Raw genomic sequence first — 20554 nt, forward strand, 5'->3', positions numbered from 1 at the left:
GGGATTGACTGCTTTAAAGGTTGGTCCAGTGTTTTTCTTTTCTTGCTCTGCCCGCCCCACGGCCTGTCACTTAGCCCTATTTCCTTTACTCCTTTAAACTTCTTTACATACAACTTTTATGTACCCCCAATTTGGAGAAGCAGCGTGACTCAGTGGAAAGAGCCTGGGCTTTGGAGACAGAGGTCAGGGGTTCAAATCCCGGCTCCGCTAACTGTCAGCTGGGTGACTCTGGGCAAGTCACTTCACTTTTCTGGGCCTCAGTTCCCTCATCTGTCAAATGGGGATGAAGACTGTGAGCCCCCCCTGGAACAAGCTGATGACCTTGTATCCCCCCCAGTGCTTAGAACAGTGCTTTGCACATAGCAAGCAGTTTTTTAGACTGTGAGCCCACTGTTGGGTAGGGACTGTCTCTATATGTTGCCAATTTGTACTTCCCAAGCACTTAGTACAGTTCTCTGCACAAAGTGAGCGCTCAATAAATACGATTGATTGATTAATAAATGCCATTATTATTATTATTATTATCATTAGATACTGTCCCATCCCCTCCCTGCTAAGTCCCTTGCAGCTGGCACCATCTAGGACCCCCAAATCAACCAGACAAAGAGGAGGAGCCAGGCAGGTTAGGGAGTTGAGGGGAGAGGCAGCCCCCACCCAGACTTCCTCCCCTTCCTGGCCCTGTTTTTTAAATGTATTTATTCATTTTTAATTTTTATTATTATAGTGTTTGCTAAGCACTTACCACGTGCCAGACACTCTCCTAACTGCTATGGTAGGTATAAGTTGATCAGGTTAGACACAATCACTGTCCCAAAGAGGGCTTACCGTCATAATCTCCATTTTGCAGATGAGGTAACTGAGGCACAGAGAAGGGAAGTGACTTGCCTGAGGTCGCACAGCAGACAAGTGGCAGAGCTGGGATTAGAACCCATGACCTCTGACTCCAAAGCCCGTGTTTTTTCCACTGAGCCATGCTGCTTCTCTGTCCTGCCTGTCCTCTCTCTGCCCTGTCTTTTTCACCCTGCAGCTCGAACGGGGGGTGGGGGGCAGGTCTCAGCTGCATGAGCTGCGAGGTACAGGGATAGGGGAGACCATGGCAGGACATTAGAGAAACAGCGTGGCTCAGTGGAAAGAGCCTGGGCTTTGGAGTCAGTGGTCACGGGTTCAAATCCTGGCTCCGCCAATTGTCAGCTGTGTGACTTTGGGCAAGTCACTTAACTTCTCTGGGCCTCAGTTACCTCATCTGTAAAATGGGGATGAAGACTGTGAGCCCCCCGTGGGACAACCTGATCACTTTGTAGCCTCCCCAGCGCTTAGAACAGTGCTTTGCACATTTAAGTGCTTAATACATGCCTTTATTATTATTATTATTAAGTGAAGCAGAGTGACCTTGTCTCAGTTACTTCATCTGTAATATGGGGATTAAGACTGTGAACCCTATGTGGGTTCAGTCAATCGTATTTATTGGAGTGCTTACTGTGTGCAGAGCACTGTATTAAATGCTTGGGAGGGTACAATATAAGAATACAACAGATATATTCCCTGCCCACAATGGGCTTAAAGTCTAGCGGACTGTGAGTTCACGTCATCAGGCCTCATTTAATAATAATAATGATGGCATTTATTAAGCGCTTACTATATGCAAAGCACTGTTCTAAGCACTCGGGAGGTTACAAGGTGATCAGGTTGTCCCATGTGGGGCTCACAGTCTTCATCCCCATTTTACAGATGAGGGAACTGAGGCACAGAGAAGTGAAGTGGCTTGCCCAAAGTCACACAGCTGACAATTGGTGGAGCCAGGATTTGAATCCATGACCTCTGACTCCAAAGCCCGGGCTCTTTCCACTGAGCCACGCTGCTTCTCATTTAGCCTCCATACCCAAGCTACCTTCCTTTGATGATCAAATTGACATTCTCAAAACCACCCTCTCTACTGAACTCAACTCACTCGCCCCTCTATCCCTTTGTCAATCTCATACCACTAACCCACACCCCTGGTTCACCTCCACAGTCCGCCTCCTTCACTCTCATGCAACTTGCCACAGAGTGCCACTGGCGGAAATCTAGATATCAGGCCGACCTCATCCACGTCAAGTTTCTTCTTGCGTGTGTTATCTCTGTCCTCTCCTCTGCCAAGAAAAGTATTTCTCCACCCTTCTTGACGCCCATGCCTGCTGCCCTCACCAGTTGTTCCAGAAATTTAACTCCCTCCTCAAACCCTATTTCCCCCCACTTCCCCTATCCCTTGCCCACAGTGAACTGGCCACCTATGTTATTGAGAAAATTGACACTATCAGGCATGATCTCCCTAAAATCTCCCTTGTCCCTCCCCATCTCCTGCCTCTTCTTCAACTCTCCCTTCGTTCCCAACAGTATCTCAAGAGGAGCTCTCCTACCTTCTTTTAAAATCCACCCACTCCACTTGCCAATCCAACAGCATCCCTTCGCACCTTGTCAAAACAATTTCTCCCTCCCTTCTTTCCTCCCTAACAGCCCTCAATTGTTTGCTCTCCAGTGGCTTCTTCCCCACTGCTTTCAAAAATGCTCATGTCTTGCCAATTCTAACAAAACCCTCTCATGACCCCACAGCTCCCTCCAGTTGTCGCCTCATCTCCCTCTTTCCATTCCTTTCCAAACTCCTTCAGCGAGTTGTCTACACCCACTGCCTATGGTTTCTTTCCTCCAATTCTCGCTTTGACATCTTCCAATCTGGCTTCTGACCCCTTCCCTCCACAGAAACCGCCCTCTCAAAAGTCACAAATGATCTCCTTCGTGCCAAATCCAATGGCCTCTACTCCATCCTAAACCTTGTCGATCTCTCAGTTGCCTTAGACACCGTCTACTATCTCCTTCTCCTGGAAACATTATCCAACCTTGCCGGCACTGACACTGTCCTCTCCTGGCTCTCTTCCTATCACTCTGGCTGTTCGTTCTCAGTCTCTTTCGTGAGCTCATCTTCTGGTGTCCCTCAAGGTTCAGTTTTGGGTTCCATTCTATTCTCCATCTACACCCACTCCCTGGAGAACTCATTTGCTCCCAGGGCTTCAACCACCACCTCTATGGGGATGATACCCAAATCTACTTCTCCAGCCCTGAGCTCTCTCCCTCTCTGCAATTTCACATTTCCTCCTGCCTTCAAGACATCTCTATCTGGATGTCCTCCCGTCACCTCAAACTTAACATGTCTAAAACAGAACGCCCTATCTTCCCACCCAAACCCCGTCCTCCGCCTGATTTCCCCATCCCTGTTGTCAACACCTCCATCCTTCCTGTCTTACAAGCCCATAACCTTGGCATTATCCTTGACTCCTCTCTCTCATTCAACCCTTATATTCAGTCCATCACTAAATCCTGTTGGTTTGAGCTTAATTCACAACATCACTAAAATCATCCCTTTCCTCTCCATCCAAACTGCTACTTTGTTGATCCCAGCACTTATGCTATCCTACCTTGATTACTGCATCAGCCTCCTTGCTGACCTCCCAGCCTTCTGTCTCTCCCCATTCCAGTCCATACTTCACTCTGCTGCCCAGATCATTTTTCTACAAAAACGTTCAGGTTAGGTTTCCCAACTCATCAAGAACCTTCAGTGGTTGCCCATCCACCTCCACATCAAACAGAAACTCCTTACCTTTGGCTTGAAGGCATTCAGTCATTACAACCCAGCCTGCACCCCTTCTCACTGTACCTAGATCTTGCCTAGCTTTCTGCCAACCTCTCACCCATGACCTGCCTGTGGCCTAGAATGCCCTGCTTCTTCATATCCGAAAATTACTCTCCCCTGCTTCAAAGCCTTATTGAAGGCACATCTCCTCCAAGAGGCCTTCCCTGACTAAGCCCTCTTTTTCTTTTCTTCCACTCCCTTCCGTGTTGGCCTGACTTGCTCCCTTTATTCCTCTCCCTCCAAGCCCCGCAGCACTTATGTACATGTCCATAATTTTATTCACTTATATTAATGTCTGTCTCTCTTAGACTGTAAGCTGGTTGTGGTCAGGGACTGTGTCCATTATATTGTTATACTGTACTCTCCCAAATGCTCAGTACAGTCCTCTACACACCATAAGCGCTCAACAAATATGATTGACTGACTGTCGGACGGGGACCATGTCCAACCTGATTACCTTGCATCTACCCCAGTGCTTAGTGGTGTCTGAGACATAGTAAGTGTGTAACAAATACCGTTCAAAAAGGTTTCTATAGATGCCTGAAGAAAGTCTGGGGTTTGGGGGCATGGAAAAGTGTGTTGGGAAGTCTGCAAGGGAGCAGCAGAAACAGAAGCTTAGTGGATTAAAGGAGGAGGTGGCAAGTTGGGGCCGAAAGGCGGGCATGGAGGGACTTGGGAGAAGAAAAAATAAAAATTAAAGACTTACAGGTGGCAGTGCCAGGGTGAGTTAGGCTTAGGTCCCCTTTCACAGCAAACGAGGCCCCTCTGCCACTCACCTCTTGATTACACTCACCTTGGAATGGTCGAGTAACATTTTATGACAGAAAGGGACCTAGGATGTTGATTTCATTTCTTTTCCTCTCTGACTAATCAATTAATGGTATTTATTGAGTCCTTACTGTGTGCAGAGCCATGTTCTAAGCACATATAATAATAATAATAAAAATGATGGTATTTCTGAAGTGCTTACTATGTGAAGAGTTCTAAGCTCTGGGGTAGATACAGGGTAATCAGGTTATCTCACTTGGGGCTCACAGTTTTAATCCCCATTTTACAGATGAGGTAACTGAGGCATGGAGAAGTTGAGTGACTCGCCCAAAGTCACACAGCTGACAGTTGGTGGAGCCGGGATTTGAACCCATGACCTCTGACTCCAAAGCCCGTGCTCTTTACACTGAGCCACGCTGCTTCTTCCATATGTATATATACTTACTAAGGACATATACCCCTCCATATATGACAAACCACTTCTCTCTCACCTTCAAAGTCTTCGAAAAATCACATCTCCTCTCAGATAACTTCCCTGATTAAGCCTTATTTTCTCCTACTCCCTCTCCCTCATGTGTCAGCTATGCGCTTGGATCTCAACCCTCTAATCACTTAATATTCCCCCAACTCTCAGCTCCACAGCAGTTATGCACCGATCCTTAATTTATTTATTCATATTAATATCTGTCTCGCCCTCCGAACTGTAAGCTCCTTGTGGGCATGGAGCATGTCTACCAACTCTTATGCATTGTACTCTCCCAAGCACTTAGTACAGTGCTCAGCACACTCTAAGTGCTCAGTGGTTACCCCTGATTGATTGACTGATACCTTCTTGAGGGACAGCAACCTCATACAGACGCATGCGGGTGGGTATAAAAGTACTGATTTGCAAACTCCTATGGATACATAAAGCCTCGGAAATGATTTAAAAAGTCCCTTGCAGCTGGCATTTTCTGGGACCTCTAAAGCAACCGGACAATGGGGAGGGGACCATTCATTCATTCATTCATTCAATCGTATTTATTGAGCGCTTACTGTGAGCAGAGCACTGTACTAAGTGCTCGGGAAGTACAAGTTGGCAACATATAGAGACGGTCCCTACCCAACAGCGGGCTCACAGTCTAGAAGACCAGGGCAGGATGGGGGGGACAGAGGGGAGTGGCGGCCACTGGCCCCATCTCTCTCTCCCTTCGGGTCGTGAACCACTTACAACTTTTCGCCAGCTGCTGTGCGGTTCGATCTCCTGTGCTCTATTAGGAGTGATTTCTCCACTGCCCGCAGCCCTCGTGAACATATCTGTTATTTTATTCGTTTATATTAATGTCTGTCTCCCCCTCCGGACTGTCAGCTCGTTGTGGGCAGGGAAAGTGCCTGTTATGTTGTGCCCTCCTAGGTGCTTAGTAAAGTGCTGTGCACATCATCATCATCATCATCATCATCAATCGTATTTATTGAGCACTTACTATGTGCAGAGCACTGTACTAAGCGCTTGGGAAGTACAAATTGGCAACATATAGAGACAGTCCCTACCCAACATTGGGCTCACAGTCTAAAAGGGGGAGACAGAGAACGAAACCAAACATACTAACAAAATAAAATAAATAGAATAGATATGTACAATTAAAATAAATAAATAGAGTAATAAATATGTACAAACATATATATACAGGTGCTCATTAAATATGATTGATTGACCTTATGACCCCTCCCCTCCTGCCGCTCATTACTCCTCCTTCCCCAGTAATGGTGGTATTCATAAAGTGCTGACTCTGTGCCAAGCACTGGGGTAGATGCAAGATTAATCAGATCACCGCTCTTCCCACCGGCCCCCGCCCCTCCATAACGTCTGGTCGCCGTTCGGGTTACCATGGCGCTCGGGCTTACTATGTTTTAGATTCGCGGGTCTTTGGTTCACAAGGTCAGGTCATCCCCCCCACGGGATCGATCGCCCTGCTCTCGGGGTGCATTCTGCTTCCCAGCCCTGACAGGTATCTATCTCGAATTTGAAGATCTCCAGGGAGGCTTCGCGAAGGTCACCGTTGACTCACCCGGTGGTGTGTTTAAAGGGTTGTCCAAGAAATATTGCCACTTGAAGGAACTGTAAATATAAAAATTCCTGTAGGGGATGCTTCTCTTTTTCAACACCGTCTTTGTCATCAGGCCATCCTCCAATATCACCTCAACGCAGCGTACCGGGGGAGTATGTAGCAATGGTTGAGAGACCACTTTGGTCACGTCCAGATAAAAACAACTCAAATGATCTCACCGCTGGAGAAGCCCATCACTTATGGTAACTCTGCTATTTTGTTTAGTTTTAAAGCTGGGAGGCGGGTTGGAGGGGATGGTTAGCAGGGGAGATCACCCGTTACTAACCATCCTGAGTTGTTGGGAAAGGAATCTGAAGTCTAAATTAGGCTCTCGATTTGTTGCTCTGGGCTTTTGCATTTGATGTTGTTTTCTCTTTAAGTTGCCAAAGCAACTGATACTGGCCCAGCCAATTGTTTTGTATTTCCGATGCTTTTTGTGGCGAGAATGATTTCGTGGGAAAGACAGACGCACAGCACATTCTTGCCACGGCAGTTACCGGCCTTGGGGTGCTGCAAGCGGTTGTGGGAATAACTAGTGAGTGCCCTGAATAAACTGAGGCGGGCACACATGTACGTTCTTAACAGGTAGCTATTGAATACTGACTCGGGATTAGATCTTTTTCTCATGAAAAACAGGTTGAAGCCTTTGGGTAACCTAATAAAAAGCTTCAGAGCTCTTTATTGAGAAGCATCGTGGTCTATCGGAAAGAGTACGGGCATGGGACTCCGGGGAGTTGGCTAATCCTGACTCTGCCCCTTGCCTTCTGGGTAGCTTGGGCGAGCCACTTATTTTCTCTGTGTCTCAGTTTCCTCTTCTGTAAAATGGGAATTCAATACCCGTTCTCCCTCCCCCTTAGACTGTAAGCCCCATGTGAAACAGAGACTGTGTCTAATCTGATTACCTTATATCTGTCCCAGAGCATAGTACAATGCTTGGCACAAAGTAAGCCCTTAACAAATGCTGCGATTATTTATTATTATTTGAATATTTCCAAGGCTCCCCCAGTCTTAGAACAGTGCTTGGCACAGAGTAAGTGCTTAATAAATACGATCATTATTATTATTACTAGTTTCCCCAATGTGAGGCCAGGAAGGAAGGCCAGGAGAAATCCCGGACTGAGGCTGAAGGCGGAGAGGCAAAGGGCGGCTCGGCCCGGCCTCCTCGGAAAGTCCTGGAGGGTGGGAAAGGCGGGCCCGGCGGCTGCCATCACTACCTCTCTGCAGCGTGGCTCAGTGGCAAGAGCCCGGGCTTGGGAGTCAGAGGTCATGGGTTCAAATCCCTGCTCCGCTGCTTGTCAGCTGTGTGACTTTGGGCAAGTCACTTAACTTCTCTGTGCCTCAGTTACCTCATCTGTAAAATGGGGATTAACATTGTGAGCCCCACATGGGACAACCTGATCACCTTGTATCTCCTGAGCGTTTAGAACAGTGCTTTGCACATAGTAAGGGCTTAACAAATAGCAAAATTATTATTACTGAGAGCTCACCTCCTCCAGGAGGCCTTCCCAGACTGAGCCCCCATTTTCCTCTGCTCCTCCTCCCCTCCCCTTTACCCCTACCCCCCATCCTTCCCCCATTCACCGCCCCACAGCACTTGTGAAGACTTGTACATATTTGTTATTCTACATATTTTATCAATCATGTGTTTATAGCTATAAGCAGCATGGCTCAGTGGAAAGATCCTGGGCTTTGGAGTCAGAGATCATGGGTTCAAATCCCGGCTACGCCAATTGTCAGCTGTGTGACTTTGGGCAAGTCACATCACTTCTCTGGGCCTCAGTTCCCTCATCTGTCAAATGGGGACGAAGACTGTGAGCCCCCCATGGGACAACCTGATCACCTTGTAACCTCCCCAGCGCTTAGAACAGTGCTTTGCACATAGTAAGCGCTTAATAAATGCCATTATTATTATAATTCTATTTATTTTGATGGTATTGACGTTATTGTTTTGTGGTCTGTCTCCCCCTTCTAGACTGTGCGCCCGCTGTTGGGTAGGGACCGTCTTTATTCATTCATTCATTCATTCAATCGTATTTATTGAGTGCTTACTATGTGCAGAGCACTGTACTAAGTGCTTGGGAAGTCCAAGTTGGCAACATCTAGAGACGGTCCCTACCCAACAGCGGGCTCACAGTCTAGAAGGGGGAGACAGACAACAAAACAAAACATATTAACAAAATAAAATGAATATCAATCAATCAATCAATTGCATTTATTGAGCGCTTACTGTGTGCAGAGCACTGGACTAAGCGCTTGGGATGTACAAGTTGGCAACATATAGAGACAGTCCCTACCCAACAGTGGGCTCACAGTCTAAAAGGGGGGGGAATAGAATAAATAGAATAGATAGAATAAATAGAATAGAATAAATATGTACAAGTAAAATAAATATGTTCATTCATTCATAGATTCAATCGTATTTATTGAGCGCTCACTGTGTGCAGAGCACTGTACTAAGAGCTTGGAGACGGTCCCTACCCAACAGCGGGCTCACAGTCTACAAGGGGGAGACAGACAACAAAACAAAACATATTAACAAAATAAATAGAATAAATATGTACAACTAAAATAAATATGTTTATTCATTGATTCAATCGTATTTATTGAGCGCTCACTGTGTGCAGAGCACTGTACTAAGCGCTTGGAGACGGTCCCTACCCAACAGCGGGCTCACAGTCTACAAGGGGTAGACAGACAACAAAACAAATTAACAAAATAGAATAAATATGTACAACTAAAATAAATATGTTCATTCATTCATAGATTCAATCGTATTTATTGAGTGTGCACAGCACTGTACTAAGCGCTTGGAGACGGCCCCTACCCAACAGCGGGCTCACAGTCTAGAAGGGGGAGACAGACAACAAAACAAAACATATTAACAAAATAAAATAAATATGTACAACTAAAATAAATATGTTCACTCATTCATAGATGCAATCGTATTTATTGAGCGCTTACTGTGTGCACAGCACTGGACTAAGCGCTTGGGAGCCCGTTATTGGGTAGGGACCGTCTCTAGATGTTGCCAACTTGTACTTCCCAGGCGCCTAGTACAGTGCTCTGCACCCAGTAAGCGCTCAATAAATACGATTGATTGAATGAATAAATGACTTGGGCTTTCCAAGCGCTTAGCACAGTGTTCTGCACCCAATAAGCGCTCCAGGGCTACGATTGAATGAATGAATGAATGAATGAATGAATGAAGGTAGGAATCATGGCGGCAGCACCGCCCCTTAGGCCCGGAAGCCGCGTCTCCATGGTGATGGCCGCGGACAACCGGAAGCGGACGTGACGGCACGGGCGGTCTCGGCCAATCAGGAAGAGCCGTTCGCTTTGATCCCGCCCCCTGCCCCCCGGGGAGGCCGAAGCCTGTGGATCTGCGGAAGACAGGGGTAAATAATAATAATAATAATAATGATGGCATTTATTAAGCGCTTACTACGTGCAAAGCACTGTTCTAAGCGCTGGGGAGGTTACAAGGTGATCAGGTTGTCCCACGGGGGGCTCGTAGTCTTCATCCCCATTTGACAGATGTGGGAACTGAGGCCCAGAGAAGTGATGTGACTTGCCCAAAGTCACACAGCTGACAAGTGGCGGAGCCACGATTAATAATAATATTGATAACATTTATTAATCGCTTACTATGTGCCAAGCACTGTTCTAAGCGCTGGGGAGGTTGCAAGGGGATCAGGGTGTCCCACGGGGGACTCACAGACTAAATACCCATTTTATAGATGAGGTAACTGAGGCCCAGAGAATAATAATGATGGCATTGATTAAGCGCTTACTATGTGCAAAGCACTGTTCTAAGCGCTGGTTACAAGGTGATCAGGCTGTCCCACGGGGGGCTCACAGTCTTCATCCCCATTTTACAGATGAGGAAACTGAGGCACAGAGAATAATAATAATAATAATAATAATGGCATTTTATTAAGCGCTTACTATGTGCAAAGCACTGTTCTAAGCGCTGGGGAGGTTACAAGGTGATCAGGCTGTCCCACGGGGGGCTCACAGTCTTCATCCCCATTTTACAGATGAGGGAACTGAGGCACAGAGAATAGTAATAATAATAATGATGACATTTATTAAGCGCTTACTATGTGCAAAGCACTGTTCTAAGCGCTGGGGAGGTTGCAAGGTGATCAGGTTTTCCCACGGGGGGCTCACAGTCTTCACCCCCATTTTACAGGTGAGGAACCTGAGGCCCAGAGAATAATGATAATAATAATGATAATGATGGCATTTAGTTAAGCGGTTACTATGTGCAAAGCACTGTTCTAAGCGCTGGGGAGGTTACAAGGTGATCAGGTTGTCCCACGGGGGTCTCACAGTCTTCATCCCCATTTTACAGATGAGGGAACTGAGGCACAGAGAATAATAAGAATAATAATGATGGCATTTATTAAGCGCTTACTATGTGCAAAGCACTGTCTTTTAGACTGTGAGCCCACTGTTGGGTAGGGACTGTCTCTATATGTTGCCAACTTGTACTTCCCAAGCGCTTAGTACAGTGCTCTGCACACAGTAAGCGCTCAATAAATATGATTGATTGATTGATTGATGTTCTAAGCTCTGGGGAGGTTACAAGGTGATCAGGCTGTCCCACGGGGGGCTCACAGGCTTCATCCCCATTATACAGATGAGGGAACTGAAGCACAGAGAATAATAATAATAATAATGATGATGGCATTTATTAAGCACTTACTATGTGTGAAGCACTGTTCTAAGCGCTGGGGAGGTTACAAGGTGATCAGGTTGTCCCACGGGGGGCTCACAGTCTTCATCCCCATTTTACAGATGAGGGAACTGAGTCACAGAGAATAATAAGAATAATAATGATGGCATTTATTAAGCGCTTACTATGTGTGAAGCGCTGGGGAGGTTACAAGGTGATCTGGTTGTCCCACGGGGGGCTCACAGTCTTCATCCTCATTTTTCAGGTGAGGGAACTGAGGCCCAGAGAATAATAATAATAATGATAATAATGGCATTTTATTAAGTGCTTACTATGTGTGAATCACTGTTCTAAACGCTGGGGAGGATACAAGAATATCAGGCTGTCCCACGGGTGGCTCACAGTCTTCATCACCATTTTACACATGAGGGAACTGAGGCCCAGTGAAGTGACTTGCCCAAAGTCAAACAGCTGACAGTTGGTGGAGCCGGGATTTAAACTCACGACCTGTGACTCCAAAGCCCGGGCTCTTTCCACTGAGCCAGGCTGCTTCACTGATAAATAGGAGGGGAAGGTGGGGCAAAATGTAGAAGAAGTAATGGTAATAATTATTGCTTCCCCTATCTGTAACTTATTTTAATGTCTGTCTCCTCTTTTAGACTGTCATTTCCTTGAGAACAGGGAACGTGTGCGTCCACTCTATTGGATTGTTCTCTCCCAAAACCTGGTTACGGTGTACTCATCATCATCATCAATCGTATTTATTGAGCGCTTACTGCGTGCAGAGCACTGTACTAAGCGCTTGGGAAGTCCAAGTTGGCAACATATAGAGACAGTCGCTACCCAACAGTGGGCTCACAGTCTAAAAGGGGGAGACAGAGAACAAAACCAAACATACTAACAAAATAAAATAAGTAGAATAGATATGTACAAGTAAAATAAATAAATAAATAGAGTAACAAATATGTACAAACTTATATACAGGTGCTGTGGGGAAGGGAAGGAGGTAAGATGAGGGGGTGGAGAGGGGGACGAGGGGGAGAGGAAGGAAGGGGCTCACTGTGTACTGTGCACAGTAAGCCTACACCATATGAGATTGATTTATTAGTGGGAAACAGGTGAAGGAAAGTGAAAGTAGGGTTTTTGTGAGAGGTGAAATAGGAGACTGTAAATGAAGAATAGCCCTTTTTTTAAAAAAAAATTCACAGTTCCCTGTAGTTAAGGGGAAAAAGGGCCAGTCGAAGCAGAAAGGAATGATGACGTGATTGTTCGTTCTAATATCTGCTGTCAAGATTAGTTAACCACTAGACATGACTGATTTCCTTTCCCACACCGACCTAAACAACTAGAACCAGGAAGTCCGAAGACATCGGGAACTTTTATAGGGGGGCAAGACCAAAAACTTTCCCACCCTAAAGACCTTTAATTGCTAGGTTGAAAACAGTCTTTTTTTTTTTTTAATCTTAGTTGAATTTAAGTGTTTACTATGTGCCAGGCAGTGTATGAAGCGTTGAGTCATCATCATCCTCATCAATCGTATTTATTGAGCGCTTACTCTGTGCAGAGCACTGTACTAAGCGCTTGGGAAGTACAAATTGGCAACATGTAGAGACAGTCCCTACCCAACAGTGGGCTCACAGTCTAAAAGAGCCCTGGATAAAGAAGAGCGGTGCCAATTATGAGTAGACCTTAATAATAATGATGGCATTTATTAAGCGCTTCAAATGTGCAAAGCACTGTTCTAAGCTCTGGGGAGGTTACAAGGTGGTCAGGTTGTCCCACGGGGGGCTCGTAGTCTTCATCCCCATTTTACAGATGAGGGAACTGAGGCCCAGAGAAGTGACTTGCCCAAAGTCACACAGCTGACAATTGGTGGAGCCGGGATTTGAACCCATGACCTCTGACTCCAAAGCCGGGGCTGTTTCCACTGAGCCACGCCTTGTCGTCAGTCTTGCCATCAGACCCACAGATCTGAGAGTCCGTAGACCCAGAATCCAGTCCCAGATCTGCTTGCTGGGACCATGTCACCTGTATATATGTATATATGTTTGTACATATTTTTTACTCTATTTATTTATTTTATTTGTACATATCTATTCTATTTATTTAATTTTGTTACTATGCTTGGTTTTGTTCTCTGTCTCCCCCTTTTAGACTGTGAGCCCACTGTTGGGTAGGGACTGTCTCTATATGTTGCCAATTTGTACTTCCCAAGCGCTTAGTACAGTGCTCTGCACACAGTAAGCGCTCAATAAATACGATTGATGATGATGATGATGATGTCATTAGTAGCCAAGGTTCTCCGGCCAGAGGACCAGTTCAGAGCCTAACGTCGTACTCTCCCGAGCGTTTAGAACAGTGCCCTGCCCACAGTAAGTGCTCTGTAAATGCGATTGAAAGAATGAACGAATGAGTGCACGCTGCTGAGGTCAGATTTGCTGTCAAATGGGTCCTGCGTGTAAAAAAGAAAAGTGCACTTTGCAGTAACTTTACTCACCTACTTGTGTCCAACGCTTTATGTCCCACTGGGAATGTAAGTCAGGGAAGAGAAAGTGCCAGTAACACTGTGCAAACCACTAGCACGGTAATCAAATCCTCCGCAGGAAGATACCATTTTCATAATGTTCATGGCATTACTGTGCCTCGTTCTCCTCACTGTGCCTCGTTCTCCTCACTGTGCCTTGTTCTCGCCCGTCCCGCCGTCGACCCCCGGCCCACGTCCTCCCCCGGCCCGGAATGCCCTCCCTTCCCACATTCACCAAGCTAGCTCTCTTCCTCCCTTCAAAGCCCTACTGAGAGCTCACCTCCTCCAGGAGGCCTTCCCAGACTGAGCCCCCTCCTTCCTCTCCCCCTCCCCATCCCCCCGCCCTATCTCCTTCCCCTCCCACAGCACCTGTATATATGTTTGTACAGATTTATTACCGTATTTATTTTCCTTGTGCATATTTATTATTCTATTTATTTTATTTTGTTAATATGTCTTGTTTTGTTGCCTGTCTCCCCCTTCTAGACTGTGAGCCCAATGTGGGGTAGGGACCATCTGGGTTGCCAACTTGTACTTCCCAAGCGCTTAGTACAGTGCTGTGCACACAGTAAGCGCTCAATAAATTCATTCATTAATTCAATCATATTTATTGAGCGCTTACTGTGTGCAGAGCACTGTACTAAGCGCTTGGGAAGTACAAGTTGGCAACATATAGAGACGGGCCCTTCCCAACAGTGGGCTCACAGTCTAGAAAGCACAGGCTTGGGAGTCAGAGGACGTGGGTTCTAATCCCGGCTCCGCCACTTGTCTGCTGTGTGACCCTGGGCGAGTCACTTCAGTTCTCTGTGCCTTAGTTACCGCATCTGTAAAATGGGGATTAAGACTGTGAGCCCCACGTGGGACAACCTGATTAGCTTGTGTCTACCCCAGCACTTAGAACAGTGACTGGCACATAGTAAGCACTTAACAAATACCATAATTATTATTATTACTATTACTAAGCCCCAGGAAAGAATACACAGCTGAGAAATAGACACGATCCCTGTCCCTCAGGGGACAAGTCCCAAGTGCAGCCACCTGCTAATTTTAGTGTAACCACCAATGGATTAATTGAATTAATAACTCTTCTTTTTGAAAATTTGATTTTCTAAATATTGAATTTTGCGTAACTCTGCCCAGCTCAACTATGCCCAGTACCAGTGGTGGATAGAGCACGGGCCTGGGAGTAAGAAGGACCTGGTTTCTAATTCCGGCGCTACCACTTGTTTGCTGTGTGACCTTAGGCAAGTCATTTTACTTCTCTGTGCCTTAATTACCTCATCTGTAAAATGGGGATTAAAACTGGGTGCCCCATGTAGGGCAGGGACTGTGCCCTACCTGATTATCTTGTAACTACCCTAGCGCTTAATACTGTGCCTGCTACATAATAAGCGCTTCACAAGTACCACAATTATTATTAATATTATTATTTATAATGGTATTTACAGAGCACTTACTCATGGAGAATGTCAGGCCCAGAATATCCAGCAGTCTGGTGGCTGTTACCATAATCTTTGTGGGATTGGGGTATTCTAAGGTGCTGCCCTAAATAATGAAACTTTTATGGCTAGATGTGCAGAACCAGAATGAAACAGAGATGTCTATCTAGAGAATTTAGTGAACTCTCCACTTTGTTTTCTCTTTATACGCCTGGTATATGAAATCTTATTTTCACAATCTCCTAAGCACTGAGGACAGTGCTCTGCACAAAGCATTCAATAAAATTGATTCCAACAGCCCCTGACCGCCAGTCTCAAGCTCTTTCCAGGGAAAATTATCAGATTTAAAGATAATTGTGATTTTCATTGAACGTAGCTGCTTTGGTGTTTTGGTAAAATTTTAGACGAGATGATCCTTTCCCTCAAACAACTTACATTTCATGAGCTAGGAAAGGAAAGACAGATACTGGGGATCAGAGTTGGGGATAAAAATTAAGGCCTGGCATTTTGGAGTAGATTTCCATCAAGGTGAGAGAGTTCCATACAGGAAAGGGAGAGATATTCAAAGTTAAAAGGTGTACTGTTTGTGGAACATGGCATCCTTTTATTGCAAAGTTTTAAGTCATTTAATTTAATCAGTCAGTGGTATTTATTGAGTGCTCTCTGGGTTCAAAGCACTTTCCTAAGCACTTGGGAGAGAACAGTACATCAGAGTTGGTAGATCATTATTTAGGGCAAGTGCTTTCTGTGATCAGTAAATTCCAGTGATTGATTAGGGCAGATCCTACACTAGTAATATCGCAACTCTAGAGGTGAGGAACTTTTGACCTTTAGAAACCAATTGATTTGGCTTGATCTTATTTTGCAGATCATTGAGTAGTTCATTTCTTTAGAGGAAGTTAGCCTACCCCAAATTGCCATAAATTAGCCCCTTCTTTTTGCTCTCTAGAGATGTGCAATCCCTAGTTGCATTTTTGACTTCCAGGAGAAATCCCGTGCCTCAAAGACAGAAGTTGATGGGATCTGAAGAACTGACATGTTAGGATTTAATCTACCGGGAATTTGCAATAATGGAAGGTTGGGAAAGATCCCTCATATCTCTTGCCCTTTCTCTCCCCAGCAGGGTTCAGTCCCACAATGGCCAACAACATGACCGATGCCCATCGCCGTTTCCTGCAGCTGCTAATGTCTCATGGAATAATGGAAGGGTCAGAGGCTCGAAAATTGCACCGACACTGCTGCGAAAAGCATAAAGGTTAGTGCCGCTCCCGGAGTAACTGGAAAGAAGAGTGCTGTGGGGATTAAGAGGTCATTAAGAGTCAGAGGTCATGGGTTCTAATCCCGGCTCCCCCACACGACTGTTCTGTGACCTTGGGCACGTCATTTAACTTCTCTGCGCCTCAGTTACCTCATCTGTACAATGGGGATTAAGACTGTGAGCCCCACGTGGGACAACCTGATCACCTTGAACCTCCCCAGCGCTTAGAACAGTGCGTCGCACATATTAAGCGCTTAACAAATGCCATTATTATTATTAAGGTCAAGTGGTACTGGGCTTTATGTGTTTTTCAGACACTAATAAGTTTACTAAGCCACTGGCACATTTAATTCTTAGAGGGAAATTCATTCATTCAGTCGTATTTATTGAGCGCACTGTTGGGTAGGGACTGTCTCTATATGTTGCCAACTTGTACTTCCCAAGCTCTTATACAGTGCTCTGCACACAGTAAGCGCTCAATAAATACGATTGATGATGATGATGATGATGATGAGCTCTTACTGTGTGTAGAGCACTCTACTACGCTCCTGGAAAGTACAATTTGGCAACAGAGACAATCCCTACCCAAAAGAGGTTCACAGTTTATAAAGTGTAAATTCTAGTAAATTCACTTACTGTGATAGGCTCAGTATCACTGCATAAAAACCTCCTTTTATATTAGAACTTGTTTTAAGAGAGGGAAGATTAATTCAGCCGTTTTCTCTCTTCCTGAAAAACGTGAGGCAAGATTTTAGTACCTTTTGACTTTCTAACAGAGTTAGGGAGAAGAACCCTTGATTTTGATCTTTTATCTGAAGGTGCCTGCCATCCCCAGTTTTACTTATTTAGTCCAGAAATGCAGAAGAACCGGATAAAAATGTCTGCGTAGCAGTTTTGATGCAATACAGTTTGAACTCGACACTTGTTCCTTAAGGGTTGTGGGAACCCCGTTTCCAAGTGGGTTTTCTCCGATTCTGAAAATGACATCGGAACCTCAGAAATAAAGGCAGGCTTCGGGGAATGTGTTTTGTTCCAATAGTGTTGGGCTGTCCGTGGCCTTCACTCGCTGACCGCATTGGTGTCTGTTGGTATCACCCGGACAGCATGGCTTAATGCAAAGAGCACGGGCTTGGTGGTCAGAGGACGTGGGTTCTAATCCCGACTCTGCCACTTGTCTGCTTTGTGACCTTGGACAAGTCACTTAACTTCCCTGAGCTTCAGTTCCCTCATCTGTAAACTGGGGATTAAGACTGTGAGCCCCATGGGGGACAACCTGATTACCTTGGATCTACCCCAGCGCTTAGAACAGTGCTCGGCACATAATAATAATAATAATGGCTTTTATTAAGCACTTACTATGTGCAAAGCACCGTTCTAAGCGCTGGGGAGGTTGCAAGGTGATCAGGTTGTCAAACACCATAATAATAATAATTATTATTCTCTAGCAGGAGCAGACAATTATAAATGCCATTATTATTATTATTACTAATGTCTGTTCCTCCCTCTAGACCGTAAGCTCGTTTCGGGCGGGGGATGTGTCTGTTACATCGCTATAGCGTACTCTCCCAAGCACTTAGCACAGTGCTCTGCACACCGTAAGCGCTCAGTAAATACGGTTGACTGTCTGACAGAAGCAGCAGGAGGTGCAGGCTGCTGGGAGGAAGTGGAAATGCCGTACGGTGGGACTCAGTTTTGACTGAATTCAAATAAACTGGAGCCATATTTTGTAGTACTGCTGAATCCCGTGTATTTGGACCTCTTTGCTCCCCTTGCCCCGATGGGCTGAGGATTGGATTCAGTACTGTATGAAAGCTGGAAGCTTTCCATGCCATGTAGGCTTTTGCTCAGCTCTCTTAAGTTAATTAATTAATTAATTAATTCATTCAGTCATATTTGCCCTATGTGCAATAAACGGTTGTTCCACAGAACAATCAAAATTGCATTTTATGGGAAAACTATTTGATTTATTACCATAAGGCATTAAAATAGCACTTAGAATAAATATTTGTTTAAGCTGGTGCTTTATTAAAAACAGATAATGTTCTTGAGAAGCGGCATGGCATAGTGGATAGAGGACGGGTTTGGGAATCAGAAGGTCATGGATTTTAACCCTGGCTTACTTCACTTCTCTGGGCCTCAGTTACCTCATCTGGAAAATGGGGATGGAGACTGTGAGCCCCCCCATGGGACAAACTGATTACCTTGTATCTACCCCAGCGCTTAGAACAGTGCTCGGCACATAGTAAGTGCTTAACAAACACCATAATTAGTATTATTATTATTCTCTAGCAGGAGCAGACAATTATAAATGCCATTATTATCATTATTACTAATGTCTGTTCCTCCCTCTAGACTGTAAGCTCGTTTCAGGCGGGGAATGTGTCTGTTACATCGTTATAGCATGCTCTCCCAAGCACTTAGCACAGTGCTCTGCGCATCTTAAGCGCTCAGTAAATACGGTTGACTGTCTGACAGAAGCAGCAGGAGGTGCAGGCTGCTGGAAGTGGAAATGCCATACGGTGGGACTCAGTTTTGACTGAATTCAAATAAACTGGAGCCATATTTTGTAGTACTGCTCAATCCTGTGTATTTGGACCTCTTTGCTCCTCCTGCCCCGATCGGCTGAGGATTGGATTCAGTACTGTATGAAAGCTGGAAGCTTTCCGTGCCGTGTAGGCTTTTGCTCAGCTTTCTTAAGTTAATGCCCTATGTGCAATAAATGGTTTGTTCCACAGAACAATCAGAATTGCATTTTATGGGAAAACTATTTGATTCATAACCATAAGGCATTAAAATAGCACTTAGAATAAATATTTGTTTAAGCTGGTGCTTTATTAGAAACAGATAATGTTCTTGAGAAGCGGCATGGCATAGTGGACAGAGGACGGGTTTGGGAATCAGAAGGTCATGGATTTTAACCTTGGCTTATTTCACTTCTCTGGGCCTCAGTTACCTCATCTGGAAAATGGGGATTGAGCCTGTGAGCCCCACATGGGACAGGGACTGTGTCCAATCCGATTTCCTTGTATCCACCCCAGTGTTTAGTACAGTGCCTGGCACATATTAATTCAATAATGAAAAGTTGGAAATCATGAGGATCTCATCATCATCATCAATCGTATTTATTGAGCGCTTACTATGTGCAGAGCATCCTGCAAATCCCATCAGCTGAAGGATGCCTATACCATGGATTTGCCCAACACATCATTTTCTCAAAATTGACAATATTATGTGAGGCTTTACTGAATAAGCGGTGACCATTAGATGACAGATTTCTCAAGGGCTGTAAGCTCCTTGTGGGCAGGGCATATGTCTGTCAAATCTGTTCTATTGTACTCTCTCAAGTGCTTATCACAGTGCTCTGCACACAGCCAGTTCTCAATAAATCTGATTGATGAGGGCATGGCCACACCTTTTATTCTTATTATATGTTCCCAAGCACCTAATCCAATGCTCCATCAACAATCAATCAATCAATCAATCGTATTTATTGAGCGCTTACTATGTGCAGAGCACTGTACTAAGCGCTTGGGAAGTACAAATTGGCAATCAACAGTGGGAACTTAATAAGTACCATCAGGGACAATGTGTCCTAAGTATTTTACTCTGGAAGGAAACCTGCTGCTACAGTCATCCATTGGAAAATGTTACTTGGTCTTTAAGAGCAGTCAAACTTAGGAAAGGCCTTCATATTCTTCAGGTCCTGTGCACGTATGACTCCTTTAGTCCATGGATTGCTTAAATATATCTTTGGTAAGAATCTTAAACAGGGACTCGAACGAGTATTTCACAGGTACATGAGTTTTGTTCATTCACGATATAGTACAGTTGTAAAATGTATTGCTGAATTTATTGCAGAATTCAGCAATTTAAATATTTATTCATCTATTATATTTTTATTATTTATTATGATATTATGGTTTACCATTTACATTTATTATGATTTATTATTATTTATGTAATATTCTTTATTGTTAAATTGTACTTTCCAAGCACTTAGTACAGTGCTCTGCACACAGTAGGCGCTCAGTAAATACAATTGAATGAATGCATAAAGTACTTCAGTGAGTGAGCAGATTCTGATTATTCAGTTATCCTATGAGTACAAGAACATCAACAGGAAAGATACATCCCAT

The 20554-nt window shown here is 44.9% G+C and overlaps 1 protein-coding gene across 3 annotated transcripts in view; it reads left to right on the top strand.

Moving 5' to 3' along the window:
- The first annotated feature begins 6688 nt into the window (after positions 1–6688).
- NSMCE1 (NSE1 homolog, SMC5-SMC6 complex component) overlaps positions 6689–20554 on the top strand; it is a 63692-nt gene continuing 49826 nt past the window's right edge. Inside the window, exons 1-2 of one of the 3 annotated variants that reach the window (XM_038763282.1) lie at positions 6689–6722; positions 16281–16415. In XM_038763282.1, the coding sequence (XP_038619210.1) occupies positions 6689–6722; positions 16281–16415 (169 nt within the window). Of the gene's footprint in view, positions 6723–9876; positions 9915–16280; positions 16416–20554 lie in introns of those variants that run through there. The other 2 variants (XM_038763283.1, XM_038763284.1) reach the window with 2 other exon arrangements.

The sequence above is a fragment of the Tachyglossus aculeatus genome, chromosome 21 (assembly GCF_015852505.1).
Source record: "Tachyglossus aculeatus isolate mTacAcu1 chromosome 21, mTacAcu1.pri, whole genome shotgun sequence".
Lineage (NCBI taxonomy): Eukaryota > Metazoa > Chordata > Mammalia > Monotremata > Tachyglossidae > Tachyglossus > Tachyglossus aculeatus.